At 47.1% G+C, this 16,363-nt stretch overlaps 1 protein-coding gene and 1 pseudogene across 6 annotated transcripts in view; both read right to left on the bottom strand.

The window, feature by feature from the left end:
• ARVCF (ARVCF delta catenin family member) overlaps nucleotides 1–16,363 on the bottom strand; it is a 752,684-nt gene that overhangs the window by 121,769 nt on the left and 614,552 nt on the right. For all 6 annotated transcript variants that reach the window (XM_066609736.1, XM_066609733.1, XM_066609734.1 and 3 more), the window contains one exon: nucleotides 10,802–10,985. In XM_066609736.1, the coding sequence (XP_066465833.1) occupies nucleotides 10,802–10,985 (184 nt within the window). The remainder of the gene's footprint in view (nucleotides 1–10,801; nucleotides 10,986–16,363) is intronic.
• On the bottom strand, nucleotides 16,087–16,203 carry LOC136634569 (5S ribosomal RNA; annotated as a pseudogene).

Here is a 16,363-nt window from a genome sequence, read left to right as displayed (position 1 = left end):
GTCAGGTTAGACGAGGAGGAACTATGTACACCACTCTGAGCTTCTTAGAGGAAGGGCAGTACAAAAATGTGAAAAATAAATAAGCAAAGGTATTATCCCCTTCGTTGAGCTTATATAATGTAGAATTACACTGAATAATGTACTGCTCTCAAATATTCTCATAGTACCAGAAAATTAGTATGGTTTCCTATCCCAGAATAAAATTTCCTAAACGTAACGCATCTTCAACACAAGCACCCTCAACAGAAGTTGGGGTGTGTGTGTGTGTGTGTGGAATGCGGGGCACACATCGCTAGTAGAATTCAAGAGGGCTGTCTGAATTGTAGCATAATTCTTTTGCAATAGCATGTGCCTCCTCGGAGCACAAGTACTTACACTTTAATGGCGCCACCACTGAACTGTTGCTTGGTTTATTGATGAAGACTGTTTGTACCCTGCCGTGAGAACAGAGAAGACAGTTCCTCTGTAGCTTGGCGGTCATGGGGGATCGCGCTTTGATCGAAGACGATCGCATCCCATACAGACCACACTGAGTGTGGTCCCAGTACAACAGCTGTGGGGGAATGCGCAGAGCTCACTCACGCTGCTAGCCACCAAATTAACAATGGGCATCACTGCCTGGGTGTTGTAGCTTGAGGCAAGCTAATTATTTTTCACCCAGGGCAAGGAGGAGCACTGCAAACCGGATCGCATCATGCGCAGCCGGGTTTGACAAGCCCTTGAGCAACATTTTTTAGCCTTGCTCAGCAGCTGTCTGATAACCTTTTCTTGAAAGATTCTGGGAAGGACAGGAGATTCTGGAACCAAGGACTGTTAATTAGAAGACTTTGGCAAACCACTCTGACTCACTAGGCTCCGCGCATATTGACTTGAACACTGGATGTCTGCAGATTCTCCTTTCCCTTCCTTCCTGCCTGCCCTGTTCCACAGATGATTCATTGGTCTTGAGTGCAAGACCATAAGGAAATGATGTACTCAAGTTCCAAACCCCAAATCTTGACACTCATGGTTGGCAACCTTCAGTCTCGACAGACTATGGTAGAAGCCTACAGCACCCGGTATTCCCAAGCGGTCTCCCATCCAAGTACTAACCAGGCCTGACCCTGCTTAGCTTCCGAGATCAGACGAGACACTCAAGTTTCAAGTCAAGTCTCAAGCCCTTGCTTATAAGAACATCAGTCCCGCTGGATCAGGCCAAAGGCCCATTTAGTCCAGTGGCCCAGCAGATGCCTCAAGGGACACACAAGACAACAAGAGACCTGCATCCTGATGACATCCCTTGCGCCTGGCATTCTGAGACTTCTAAAACCAGATTGCACATACACATCACGGCTTGTAACCTGTGATGGACTCTTCTTCCGTCAATCTGTTCAAACCCTTTTTCAAGACATCCAGGCCAGACACCATCACCACATCCTGTGACAAGGAGTTCAACAGACTAATTACATGCTGAGTAAAGAAATATGTTCATTAGGCTGTTCTAACTCTCCCAACGCTCAGTTTTAGTGGATGACGCCTGGTTTCTGGTGCTCAAATTCTTGAGTTAAGTCTTGAATCACATTTCAAACCTCAAAGCTAAATTTAACAGAAAAAAGGGTGGTAGCAGTGAGTTATGTGTGTGGGGGAGTTGTAAACACCTTCCCCTGATGGCAGGCCTGCAGTGATCCAAGTACCACTGGTAGCCTGGAGCCACTGGTCACAGCACAATCACCTGGGCCAGGCAGATATGCACTTAACATAAGAACATAAGAACAGCCCCACTGGATCAGGCCATAGGCCCATCTAGTCCAGCTTCCTGGATCTCACAGCGGCCCACCAAATGCCCCAGGGAGCACACCAGATAACAAGACCTGCAAGGCTTTCTGGGAATTGTAGTTAAGAACATAAGAACAGCCCCACTGGATCAGGCCATAGGCCCATCTAGTCCAGCTTCCTGGATCTCACAGTGGCCCACCAAATGCCCCAGGGAGCACACCAGATAACAAGAGACCTCATCCTGGTGCCCTCCCTTGCATCTGGCATTCTGACATAGCCCATTTCAAAAATCAGGAGGTTGCACATACACATCATGGCTTGTAACCCGTAATGGATTTTTCCTCCAGAAACTTGTCCAATCCTCTTTTAAAGGCGTCCAGGCCAGACGCCATCACCACATCCTGTGGCAAGGAGTTCCACAGACCAACCACATGGTGAGTAAAGAAATATTTTCTTTCGTCAGTTCTAACTCTCCCAACACTCAATTTGAGTGGATGTCCCCTGGTTCTGGTGTTGTGTGAGAGTGTAAAAAGCATCTCTCTATCCACTCTGTCCATCCCCTTCCTGCCTTGCCAAGGTGATCGCGCTAATTGTGGTCTTGCAGCACTACACAGAAGAACCAGTGAAGTAAGCTAGCAAGAACACACACACAGTGACTTGGGTGGGAAAACAGCTTTGAGTTCCAAGACAAGTCCCAAATAATTTCCCTCTCAGTCCCAATATAGAAAGTGCCTTCCTTCGCCCTCCAGAAGGCTTTTTAAAGCCCAAGGGGTGTAGAACGGATGCCAAAAGGGGTGTCCCGAGTGCCAGATGCCCTAGTTATGCCCCTGTCTCCATTTACAAAACATCTCACTTCCATATTAAATATTCCTCGGAAAATTGAGTCTAGTGAACCGAGCTCTCTGTTCCGCCTTTCCATTTTTTCAGAAAAGGTGGCTTCATTAAAGAAAATCAAAGTTTGCCTGCAACACAACATCCTTTTGCTTGGACTGTTATCCTGGTCTGCTAATGGAAACGGACCCCTCCCCTTGCAATGCAGATTAACCTGTTAATGATCAACGTGACATTTGCAGTCGGTGGGTAATTTAATGCTTCGTCTGATCAACCTCTGAGCCCCTGTATTGAATATCCTCTTCCACAGCTATTAGGGAGTGAGAAATTTAAAGAGAAATTATCGAGCCTGGATGCTACTCAAAAGGACCACGTCTCTTCTGGGATGGCTGATCATCTCGATAACTGGGCCTTTTCAGACCATTTGTCATTACTCTTTCTGTTTACTCAGTTACTCTGGGGGGGGGGGGGGAATCGCAGAGCACAAGTTGGAGACCTGGAAGCCCCTGGAATGGAAATGAGCAAAAAATGATGGAGGTAAATATTAATTAGTGGAAATGGGGCTGAAGGACACTTCAGCGCGACAGCAAGGCCTAAGGCGGCTCGGTTTAATTAGCTTTTGACGCCCTAGCAGCCTTTGCCATAAAACCCAAACGGCTCTGAAGTTTAGCAAAATAAACCCTCACAACACACCACTTTTTATAGACTGTTGGCAGAGATGTAACTAGGGCGGTGCCTGAGGGGGGCGCGTGAGAGCCAGGGTGGCGTAGTGGTTTGGGAGGTGGACTTAGACCTGGAAGATCCAGGTTTGAATCCCCTCTCAGCCACGAGGCTCCCTGGGTGACCTTGGGCCAGTCACTTTCTCTCCGCCTCACCTACCTCACAGGGTTGTTGTGAGGACAAAAGGAGGGGAGCAGCTGTGTACACCGCCCTGAGCTCTTTGGAGGAAGGAAGGACGGTATAAAAATGTGAAAAAATAATTAAAAAAATGATTGGGCAAATGGAGGGTGCATGGGGGCGCCAAGGGGGGGTGCATGACTGCCCCCAGGCGCCGCCAAGGGACGTGCGGTGGGTGGGGAGGTAGGTGAGGCAGGGCCTCCCCACCAAAGCTCTGCACATGGGTTGTGGGTGCCTCACACGGCAACGGTGCTTTTCAAAGGATTCTGGTGGGGAGGCCCTGCCTCACCTGCCTCCCCACCTACTGCACGTCCCTGGCTCTGCCCCAGTTATAGAGGAGGGGCTGGCAGTTTCTTAATTTACATAATGGGGGCACGTGATGGGGGATTTTTGAACAGCGGATAATTGAAACCATGGATACCGGATCTGCAGATTTGGGGGGCATCTGTTCTTTTTTTTTTTCTTTTTTTAGTTTTAGTTACGTGTGGATTCTATTTTTAAGAATGTTTCAATTATCATTATTATTCCTGTGAGGCATTAATAATGATAATTACTAGTGTGAAGTCAAAAGGTGGGGCATAAATGGTTGGCAACCTTCAGTCTCGAAAGACTATGGTAGAAGCCTACAGCACCCAGTATTCCCAGGCGGTCTCCCATCCAAGTACTAACCAGGCCTGACCCTGCTTAGCTTCCGAGATCAGACAAGATCAGGAGATAGTGTTCAGTATAGGGAGATGGTTGGCAACCTTCAGTCTCGAAAGACTATGGTATAAGCCTACAGCCCCGGTATTCCCAGGCAGTCTCCCATCCAAGTACTAACCAGGCCTGACCCTGCTTAGCTTCCCAGATCAGACAAGATCAGGCATGTGCAGGGTAACAGTTGCTCATAGAAATAAATATAACATATATATAACAAATATAACATAATTTTAGTACTACTGGGTAAAAAAAAAGAATTCATGCTGTAAGCCTTCCAAGGCACCTTCCAACAGAGAGAGGAAGGGTGAGATATAAATATAAATATAAATAATCAATATAAATTGATTTTTAAATCAATCAATTAAATAGTCTGGATGCCATTCTTACAACCACTCTGTAATCTGTTATCGCAAGCTGCCCTGAGCATCATTTTTTATGATGGAAATATCTGGAAAAAAACCAAAAACGGCTGGTAAGGTATGTGAGGATTATTACCCCCATATTGCAGATGGGGAAGACTGAGGCTGGGAAGGAAGGAAGGAAGGAAGGAAGGAAGGAAGGAAGGAAGGAAGGAAGGAAGGAAGGATTGTCTACTGCACTTTTGTTTTCTCTTTTAACTGAATGGCTCTTAACATTACATTGGAAGGACAATGTCATTTTAGATAAGACAGTCTACCTTCAGGTGAGGTAGACATCTAAAGGTATGCATCTACCTTTAGACATTCTACCTTTAGATACTCAACCTCTAACATAGGAGGGAATGCCTTTGATACTACAGAGCTTGTTGTGACATATGGGAATATTATCTACATCCAAGGACGGCTTCTTTTCCTTCTTTAGATTGACGGTTTATACACATCCAAATTTAGGCAGATGCAATCAGTCAATCAATGAATCAACTAACAATTCTCCAACTGGGTGACAAGCTGACATGCAAATACATGAGATTCTGAACAAATGTTGCTCTTGAATTAAGACTTCATCCCCAATTCCTGCAGCATTCTTTAGAAAGCTAGCAGCTAGCAAGACTCTCAGTTCCTTTAAAGCAGGGGTGCCCGAACCCCGGCTCTGGGGCCACTTGCGGCCCTCGAGGACTCCCAAACTGCCCCTCAGGGAGCTCCCTGTCTCCAATGAGCCTCTGCCCCTCCGGAGACTTGCTGGAGCCCGTGCTGGCCTGATGCAACTGCTCTCAGCGTGATGACCAACTGTTCAACCTCTCTCGTGAGCTGTGGGATGAGGGCTTCCTCCACTGCTTGCTGTTTCACATCTGCGATGCAGCAGTGGCAGCAAAAGAAAGGCTGGCCTTGCTTTGTGCAAGGCCTTTTATAGGCCTTGAGCTATTGCAAGACCTTCATTCATTCATATAAGTTCCATCTCTAATATATCAACTTATGTAAATTTATTTAAATTTGAAATGTAAATTAATTCTCTTTTTTCCCCAGCCCCCGACACAGCGTCGGAGAGATGATGTGGCCCTCCTGCCAAAAAGTTTGGACGCCCCTGCTTTAAAGCAAATTCCATGATGTGAGGATCGTCTCACAAAGATTTGAACCTATGGGCACAGAGGTGTAACTAGGGTGGAGCTTGAGGGGCACCTGCCCCAGGTGCTACGTCAAGGCAGGTGCATGAGTGGCCCTTAAGCTAAGGCCTAGTTATGTAGGAGTCACTGGAGGCCTCACGCCTCCTGCTCCTTCTCCTTCAAGAGCAGCCTCCACAGGAGAAGGAATGAGGGGGCATGAATCCACCACAGCTAGTGCTTCCTCTCTGGGGAAAACCAGGAAGTGACATCACATGATGTTATGACATCACTGCCCCAGGTGCTGGGGTAGCACATTACGCCTCCATACGGACATTTTAAACCCAATGCCAAGATCAGTGAAAGCCATGATATTAATATGGAACTCCTCCATGAGGATGGGATTCCCATTCACTCCAAGGTCCAGCAAAGCTTCAAGCACTCTGTGAGGATATCTTCATAAGTGATTTGAAAGGGAAAAGCTCTTACTTCCACCCATGGGGCCAGTGTTAGGGATAGGCCAAGTCAAGCACTAGTTGAGCACTCAGATTCATCACTCCTGGCTAACCCCTGACGCCTTGGTGGAAAACAGATGGCCAACAGCATGGACATGTAGAAATACTCCACGCTACTGCCAAGGTACACATCAACCAAAACCTTGCAGGGCTCACTGTAGCAGTGGCAAGGGACTTAAATCAGTCTTGGGTTGCTGTCCTGATGGCCGCCATCTTGCTTGGCCAATATGGTACTGTTGCCTCTGTTGGGTCCGCTGACGGTGGTGAGTATACTGCACGATAGATTTCAAAGGACAGTAGACATTAGATGCTTTTAAAAGGAGACTGGACAGATTGATGGAGATAAAGTCCATCACAGGTTACAAGCCGTAATGTGTCTACACAACCTCCTGGTTCCAGAAGTTGGCTCTCTCTGAATGCCGGATACAAGGGAGGGCACCAGGATACAGGTCTCTTGTTGTCTTGTGTGCTCCCTAAGGCATCTGGTGGGCCACTGTGAGATAGGAAGCTGGACTAGACAGGCCTTTGGCCTGATCCAGCAGGGCTCTTCTAATGTTCTTAGACATCAGAACAGACACCCCTCCCAGTCCTGCTGCAGCTAAAAGAGTCTGAGAAAGTGACTTGGCCAAGGACTCCATTAACCAGACATCAGAGTTGTCCCCACAAAGGCAAGAAGCTGCTGGTTTGGGGGCAATCCTGTTTTGCCAGGTTGCATGCTGCACTTTGTATATCCCTGCGACCTTCCAAGAAGCCCCAGGTACTTGCCTTGCAGTGACAGGCACGCAAGAGCGCATGATATCATGGGTGCACAGGCTCTAAATCTATTTTAGCACTTCTCCAAGAGTTGCTGCGTTGGCAATCTGCACATTTAGGAAGGCATGACTCCTGCCAAGAAGACAGCATTACGTCAGCTACGCAAGTTGTTCTCTGCCAAATCAAAGTGTTTTTTTTTAAAGGTTACCACTACTTGGAAGGCATTCATATTGCTCAGTCCAAGAGATTAAAAAGTCACAGGTAATCAGTGCTAGACGCCCATTCGTAAAATCACACATCGGGATAAGATATGGCTTTAACTACCCCAGTTGTCTTCTACCTTTTCCATGGCATGATCCTAAAGTATGAACTAACCTGGTATGATAAACTAAAGTATGAGAAGGGGGACCCACCACCAATCCCATCCCTCTCCCGGGACCTGATCCCCCCCCACTCCCTGCTCCATTTCTCCCTACCTCTTCTGTCCTCCACAACAACAGCCTGAGAAGGGCCAGTCTGTGGAAATGTGGGGCCAGACACAGGGGATCTGTTCTAGAACCCATTGTGGGTACCAAATTCCAATCACTTATCTGGGTTCAGATTTCAATTGGCCTTCCGGAGGTTGTGCACAGCCTCCCAGCCTCCTCTTGGACATGACCGGAAGGGACTTCTGAAGTGCAGAGAGGCTGCACGTGGTCTCCTCATATCTCTGAACACCTCCAAGCATGACCAGAAGTCGCCTGCCCAAACTGGAAGTACCTTCCGGTCAAGTCTGGGAAGTTTTCTGAGACCCGCCAGCTGAGTACTCTCGCATCTGTGGCTACTCAAATTTCGTGGATAAGGAGGGCCCAACATAAGAACATAAGAGCCCCATTGGATCAAGCCAAAGGCCCATCTAATGCCCCTGAACGAAGGGTACAGGAGTTATGCTTGTTGCCCCAACTTCAGCCAGTGTCTTGGGCTTGATCCTCAGCCATTATGAGAACGCTTTGCCCACGCACGTTGACTTTTGGGGATTTTCGTCTCCGGCAGAGGAGGAGAGGCTAAAAATAGCCATTTGTTTCTTGCATGGATGATCCATCAAAAATCTGCGACTGCTCCGTCAGCATTTACAAGCCTCTATTATTAGAGGACGCTTGTGTGCGAGCTCTGGAGCCACAAGAGAGCTACTCACTGGATGACTCTTGGCCAGAAAGACAAGATAAAAATACAAGGGAGAGCCTGAAAAAGGAGGGCAATCAATTCTTTTTGCCCAGACACAGCATTACAAAGAGCATTCAGAAATGCTCTGAAGCCAGGAAGTAAAACTTCTGTTTACTCCTTCTAAAGAGCTGCTAGATTTGGTTTTTATATTTGTAGAAGTCTTTTTTCCCCCCTAGAATTTAGAGACTAGGATTTTGCCCCTGCTGTAGTTCTTGCTTCCAATCATTCCTCCGCTCCATGTGCTATTTTAAATTGAAAAAAGAAAACAGCATCCCATTGCCTTTCTGTTTAAAATAACACCAGGGACATGATTAGGAGAGGGAATGCAGTGGGAGAGGGGGGGTTAAGTCATAATGCTGTCTGCTGCAGTTCTGCTCTGTTTCACGAGGCCTCTCCCAGGCACCACTTCAACAGACAAATCACAAATCCACGGGACCAAAGGAAGCATTCTGGGTAATTTTGTGATTTGGCCCTCGGGTCAAACTTCCAGGGTCTGGTGCAAGGGGGCTGATCCGACAACTGCAAAAACCACAATGCTCAAAACCTCCACAGCTTCAGAATACGCTGAGCAGGTTCCTAACTGGGACCAGTAGATGTGATCATATTTTGGCACTGCTTAAAACTCTGCCACATCTACCATGTTGTTTTGGGGTAAAATTCCAAAGCACAGTCGTGCGTCACTTAACGACAGGGATCGGGGCCGCAATCCCCATTGTCAAACAGTGCTTGACGCAATCCGAACCCTCTACCGCAGTGGTTCTCGAACTTTTCCGGCTCGCGCCTCCCCTGATTCTTGTAGTCATTGGCCAGAGCTCCCCATTACAACACCTCGCCTCCGTTACCCCCAAAATGGGGATGAAGGTGTTATAATTATACATGAGAAACAAGGCTGCACTCTGAGGCTGCAATCCTAACCACACTTACCTGAGAGTAAGCCCCACTGAACAAAATAGGACTTACTTCTGAGTAGACCTGGTTAGTAGGTAGACAAGTAGACTTGTGCCCTGAGTTTGTTAGCAGCACACCTGGAGGGTTTTGGAAAGGGAGAGGGGGAAGTGATGAATTTGCTGGGGGAGGGGAAGACTTTGTTTTGTGAGTATCTGCTAACTGCAAGCTGATGCAAACTGAGACCCAGAGACCGTTTGGCTGGAATCCTAACCCCACTTTCCTGGGAGTAAGTCCCATTGAACACAATAGGACTTACTTCTGAGTAGACCTAGCTAGGATTCTGCCTTTTGTCTTACAATAGCAGCCAACAGAGTACCCCCCCCCCCAAAAAAAAAGGAGGAAAAAGGGGAATGTCTAAAAAGGAATGGGGATTTTTATTTTTAATCAATTTTTGGAGACAAAGTCATCAAGAGTGGCTTTTTTTCTTTTTTGAAGGGGGAGGGGAAGAGAAAAGGGAAGATCCTGGGTTAAGCTGACACAGACCCCCAAGCCTATGTAGGTCTACTCAGAAGTAAGCCCCATTTGAGGCAATGGGGCTTACTCCCAGGAAAGTGTGGAAAGGATTGCAGCCACATACAGCAAGATTACAACTCACCCCAAAGTAGATGGGGAGGGGGGCTGCTCACACACATACACCCAGCATGCAGATGCCACCCCTGTTCCTCCAGGAAAGATGGAGGGATGCAGGCTGGGATGCATTTGGACACCCCCCCCTACTAGGAGCAGAGGAAAGCGCTGCACTGCCTGTACTTATGCTTCCCTCCCAGTTTGAATCCTGCCAGGAGCACCCCTGTGCTGATGAGATGTGGTACCTCCGCACTCTTCTCTCCTCCAGCCTTGACCAATCCCAGGATGCCCAGGGTGAGGGGCACACTGGGAAATGTAGTCCTTGGGGCGAGGTTGCACATGGAGAGAGCTCCATGACGAGATGCAGCACCTCTGCCTGACTGCCCAGCCAGCCTTCTCTCCCACCTCCCCCCACCATGTCTCACACTGCCCCACCCGCCTCACCTCAAGCTGCCGCACCCACCTTGTTCTCAGCCTCAGAAAAGCATTAAGTCAGGAGGCAGCACCTTCAGCTGAGCTGAGCAGAGCAGCTGCGACCACCTCTCTCCCCGAGATGCCCCTGGAGGCTAGCCATGCCTCACTAGGGAGGCGGGACGCACAGATTGAACACCTCAGCTCTACAGGGAAGGGGATGCTTCTGAGCCTCCCAGAGGTAGCATGCATCTGAGCACTGCCTCTGCAAGGCTCAGACTGAGGGAAATCGTGTCTCTCGTGCGAATTTCGGTTTCACTCGCTTTCGGAGGGTTGGGGTGGGCACCCCCAGCAGCCGCGTGACCACACATGATCATCGGTTATGCGATCCCAGCCTAAGCCAGAAGGTCGCAAAGGGGTACACACCCGTACCGCTTTTGACACTTAGTGCTTGAAACAGTCTAAGGCAGTAGTTCTCACTGCTGCCCGCACCGCAACCCAGCGGCAAGATTTGGGTTCCGCCATCTTCAATCTTGTGAGATCTCATGAAATCCAAGAAGGCGGTGCCCACTGGAAACAGACAGGAGGGGCCACTGAGGATATCCTACAGCACCCCTTAGGCACACCCAAGGAATCGCGACACATACTTTTCACGATGCACACTGATCGGTCCTTTTTCTCCAGCACATGCCAAAAGGGCACTCACCTGAGACATCCCGATGTGTTCTTGAAGACTGTTGTCCACTCCGCATCTCGAGGCTTAGAGTCCTCATTTGGCTCGTTCTCCCAACCGGAATGGGGAATGATCACTTCATTGGTCAACGTCTGAAGACCGTGGTTAATGATCACCATTTTGAGGGGTTCGTAGGACGACAAGTTCCACAGGGTACCTTGTAGGAGAAAACATGGTGGGGGAGAGTCAAAGAACCCTTGTTTGCAATCAAGCCCCGAAGAACCAAATTTCCCAAGGACCAAAAAAAGGGCAAGGCACGTCCGTTGTTATCACTCAGCCTATTAGGCCATTACAACTCCATTCAAATGCTGGAGCAAAAGGACATCAGTGTTGATCACAGTTTGAGATAGTGACATCTTACAGATCTGATGAGACACGAGAAGATGAAAGATTCTTGCAACTGCATCAGGTCCCACTGGGCCAGACTAAAGGTTCACGCAGGTCACCTGTGTGCCTCATCAGCAGTGAACCAGGTGTTTTTGGAAAGCCCCAAAGAGGCAACAGCACTCCCAAGCTTCTTGCTCCCTACCTTCTGACACTTGGAGATAGACTGCCCTTGAACTTGGAGGCTCTATTTAGCTATTGTGGTAAACGCTAAAGGTGATGTTAAGATGGCAACAGCACTCCCGTTGGAAATGAAGAATTAATGTGTTATGTCTGCAATTCTGCACAAGGAATTTTTTTAAAAAAATGTTAATAAGCAAAGAATTTAACATCCTGTAAATCCCCACTTAAATTTAAAAATATAATAAATAGAAGTTTCTAGTCCTCATGGCTGCTAAGTCAGAATTAAGAGGCCATGGACAGTGCCTGGCAAACTCTTCAAAGTTTCACAGGATTTCGAATGGTCTAGTTTAGAAACTGCTTAGCTTATTTTTTCATGACCGGTAGGTACTAAACAAACAAAATAAATGCATTTCAATAAATTTATTCCACATAATGTCTACAAGTTGCAGAATCCAGCATTTTTCTTGGCACGGAATCTACATTACCTTGTTGCAGAATTTGATGAATTTTTTTTTTTTTTAGGGGGGGTAGTTGTTCTGCATTTAGTCCAGAATTTAGTTTGATGTGAAATACAGCCCATGGTCTCACCCAATGATAACCAGGTTGATAAGGTTGGAGTAGGAGAGAAAGTGAGAGATTAAATGCCTGAGTAACTGGTGCTTGCGTAAGCCTCAGTTCTACACCAGTTAAAACAGCATAATAAAAATCTACTTCCCAGAATTACTGACAGGATAAATGTGATCGAACTGGTAAAGCAGCCATCCCCCCCAAGCGTCCCATATAAATGCTAAGTGAAACCTATGAACAACCCAAGAGCAAACTAGCCATGGGAATATCAGCTTTCCGAGAATCAAGTTTGTTGCATGGGCACTCCCTTCCGAAAGAAAGAAAGAAAGAAAGAAAGAAAGAAAGAAAGAAAGAAAGAAAGAAAGAAAGAAAGAAAGAAAGAAAGAAAGAAAGAGTTTGGGAACAAAATCACAAAGTAATTTACACAGAAAAACACAGCCACACCCAGCAGTTTCATCTGGTTAGGGACCAGGGCATGGATGAAAGTCAAAAATAGATGAATGTCAAAGCATAATCTTATTTAGCTTGCACATTTATTTTGGTCAGTGAAAAAGTAAATAACTAACTCTATAACACATGCAAAACCTAAATAAAAGAAAAATAAACATAAAAACATTGACCAACATCATGGAAGGTTGGATGGAATCGGATGAAAGAGGAGAGCAAGTGGACAAAATTTGGAATGTGATTGTAAATGAAAGAAAGAAAGATCACAAACTCAATTTCTCCAAAACCTCTCTGCCAAATTCCATCTCTCATTGTCAGGCAGCTAAATAAAAATTTAATTGAAAACTTCCTCCAAAAAATTCCACGGTTGGGCCATGCAAATGTGAGGAACAACCTGAATTTTCTTTCCAAGAGGTCTCACGTTTACAGGAGGTCATGGTTTGCCAAGTGACCAGTAGTATTCGCAATCTTGCACATGCAACAGTTCATTATCTTAGATGGAATGTGGGTTTTGTGTTGATAAAACTACCTCAGTTTAAGAAGGGGGAGAGAGGGAAGCAGGTGGTGGGTTCTCTTTCACAGGAGATCTTCAAGCAAAGGTTTGACAGGCAGGCACCTCCTGGAGGTGCTGTAAGAGGATTTCTTGCTACCAGTAGGGGGTTGGACTAGATGACCTTGTACGACCCTTCCACCTCTAGGATTCTATACAGATATTTCAAGTGGGAACTGCAGGGAGGGAGGAAATGAAGAAGTGGGATGAAACAAGCCACTGCTTTGTTAAAGGAACATGAAAAAAAGAAAGCTAGATATTTAGACCAGCATGGGGGTGGGCCTTTTGCAATAACCCCCAAAATGGGTAGCAACTAGTAGAAATGAAGAAGTGGGATGAAACAAGCCACTGCTTTGTTAAAGGAACATGAAAAAAAGAAAGCTAGATATTTAGACCAGCATGGGGGTGGGCCTTTTGCAATAACCCCCAAAATGGGTAGCAACTAGTAGAAATGAAGAAGTGGGATGAAACAAGCCACTGCTTTGTTAAAGGAACATGAAAAAAAGAAAGCTAGATATTTAGACCAGCATGGGGGTGGGCCTTTTGCAATAACCCCCAAAATAGGTAGCAACCTCCTAGTGCAATGGGCAGTCCAATCCTAACTAGGAAAACATAGTTCTTTAAGAAAGCAAAACACAGTTCTCTGTTGCAAACGGCCATACTGCAGCACACTTTGCGAGCTGCCATCAACTGTTTTGCGTTCGCCACTACAAACAGCAGGCGTGCCGGAGGTCTACTGTTGGTGCCAGCTACTTTGGGCAGTGAAGGTAAACCAGTGGTGGACAAGGAGAGCGCCTCCGGATGGGTAGAATAGGGCTGAGAGTGGGAGGAATGTAAGAGTTTCTGAGTGGGGAAGGTGCAGGAGGGAGGAAGTAGGGGGTAGAACTTAGTGGCAACAGCATGCGACAGACCTTAACCCTGTTCCTTCTCCCTCACTCTTGTTTCAGCAAAATACCTAGTGCAGATCCAAGAAGACTCCCTGGGGCAATGGAGGCTTACTGTGGAGTAAGGGAACAAAAGTTCCCTTCCCTTAAGGACACACTCACTACTTCCACACCTGAAGAACACAGTACATTCTACTTTGGCAGTAAGGGATTATGTTAGGATTGGGCCCCCAGTCTCATAGCTATGACACTCCACCAGCCACCTGGCATATCTATCCAATCAACCTATTCAATCAATCTATTCTATCAAATACGCAAGGGGTGGATACAGCGGGATGTTCTTTTCTCTCGCAAAACCCCACAACCAGGGAACTTCCACTAAAATTGAATGTTGAAAGAGTTAGAACAAACCAACGAAAATATTTTTAAGCACAGTCATCAGCCTGCGGAACCCCTTGCCACAGGATGTGGTGATGGCACCTGGCCTAGATGCCTTTCAAAGGAGTTGGACAGATTGATGGAGGAAAAGTCCATCGCAGGTTACAAGCCAAGATGGGTACGTGCAACTTCCTGCTTTTAGAAGTCTCAGAATGGCAGGTGCAAGAGAGTGGCACCAGAATGCAGGTCTCTTGATGTCTTGTGTGCTCCCTGAGGGCTATGGTGGGCTGCTGTGAAATACAGGAAGCTGGACTAGATGAGCCCTTGGCCTGATCCAGCAGGCTGTTCTTATGTTAACCAACTACAACTGTACCCCAGTTTTGTAGATGTACATTTTTGCTAAACATTTATATGACAATCAAAAGCTGACTATGGCTGCAATCCTAACCACAGTTTCCTGAGAGTAAGCCCCATTGAACAAAATAGGACTTACTTCTGAGTAGACCTGGTTAGGATTGTCCCTATGTATCATAACACTGATGTAAAACCTGGTGTCAGAATCCATCCCAGTTAACCCAGGCACACATAGTGAGCCAACAGGGAGAGAGAAAACGACTGAACCAAACCAGCCCTTATGTGGTGAGGAATTTTTGGCTCAGTGCTTCCGTCGCAACCAATCGATGACTTCCCACATCCCCAGGGCAGCTGCCTTCAAGTTGCAATCCTTTTAAGGGCATTGTTCGGTAAGCCGAATGCCTCTGAAGGAATTTTATCTCCAACTGCCCAACTCTTAAGAGGCACTTCAGGATAACCTACGAGACAGAGACAGTTAACAGATCTGTGATGATTTCGGAGGTTGAACCTTTTGCAAGTGACCTCTAAAGGAGCTTAGAGTGCCTTTTCAAAGCGGGTTGGATGAAGGGAAATGTAACAGCATCATCCCACCAAATGCTATGATCCAGGTTCTTGGTCACGGCTTCTTTCGGTGATGTGGCAATGGAGGGCAGCTTTCGCAAATATTTGTTGCACCCCTTAAGCCACATGGGGAATGCACAGATAAAGCACAAGCAGAGAGACTGCCTTATTCCAGTCCCACCACTGCCAGGTAGTCTAATTTCATATCCTGCAAAGCATTTGCTAATTACTCCGATCAAGTGAAGGCTTGATTAGGAGAAAGAGTATCACCCTGTGGCATGTCCATTCCAAATCCCCCCCTTCTCAGTGCTGCTTTGAAGCAATAGACAGTGGTTCCCTAACTTTTTAGCACTACGACCCACCTCGTCCTCTGCAGTGGGCCACGATGCTCCTGGTAGTGCCGCAATGTCCTATTGGAAGTCTCCGGAAGTCACTTCTGATTGCTTCCGTGGGGCATCCTAGGCCAACGGAGGGGGGTCGTGGGCCTGGTGCGACCCAGAAGTGCCTCTGGGGGTTCCCAATAAGGCATTGCAGTGCTAAAGAGAGCATCGTGTCAGGCCCAGTGCACATGGGGTCATGACCAAGTGATTTTCTGAGGCCCGCAGAGGCCTCAGAAAAACCTCTGGAGGGATCGAAACAGCACTTCTAGTTTTTACAGAACAATAAGATCTATTGGACCCAACCCGCTGATTCACTTATTCGTGGGTTTCAGTATCCCTGGGAGCTGGGAATGGATCCCCCGCAGATACCAAGCTCCACCTGTATCATGGGAGGTTTGCTTCATGGGGTAGTTACTCTTTTGCGTGAATCTCTTGCCTGGTTGGTTGGCAACCTTCAGTCTCGAAAGACTATGGTAGAAGCCTACAGCACCCGGTATTCCCAGGCGGTCTCCCATCCAAGTATTAACCAGGCCCGACCCTGCTTAGCTTCCAAGATCAGACAAGATCGGGTGACAGTGTTCAGTATAGGGAGATGGTTGGCAACCTTCAGTCTCGAAAGACTATGGTATAAGCCTACAGCACCTGGTATTCCCAGGCGGTCTCCCATCCAAGTACTAACCAGGCCTGACCCTGCTTAGCTTCCGAGATCAGATGAGATCGGGCATGTGCAGGGTAACAGTCGAGGTCCAAATGTATCATGGGATGTTTATAGAACGCTGCAGTTATAGAACGCTTATAGAACACCAGACACAGGTGAGTTGCGAATACTGGCTTCAGAGAGCGCTGTTGTTTTAGGAAAGAAGACAGTGATACGCCAGTTCATATTTAATTGAGATACATTTTGTGT

Source organism: Tiliqua scincoides, chromosome 14 (assembly GCF_035046505.1).
Source record: "Tiliqua scincoides isolate rTilSci1 chromosome 14, rTilSci1.hap2, whole genome shotgun sequence".
NCBI lineage: Eukaryota > Metazoa > Chordata > Lepidosauria > Squamata > Scincidae > Tiliqua > Tiliqua scincoides.
The sequence above is the reverse complement of the archived record's forward strand: the minus strand, read 5'-3'. Positions and strand labels throughout refer to the sequence as shown.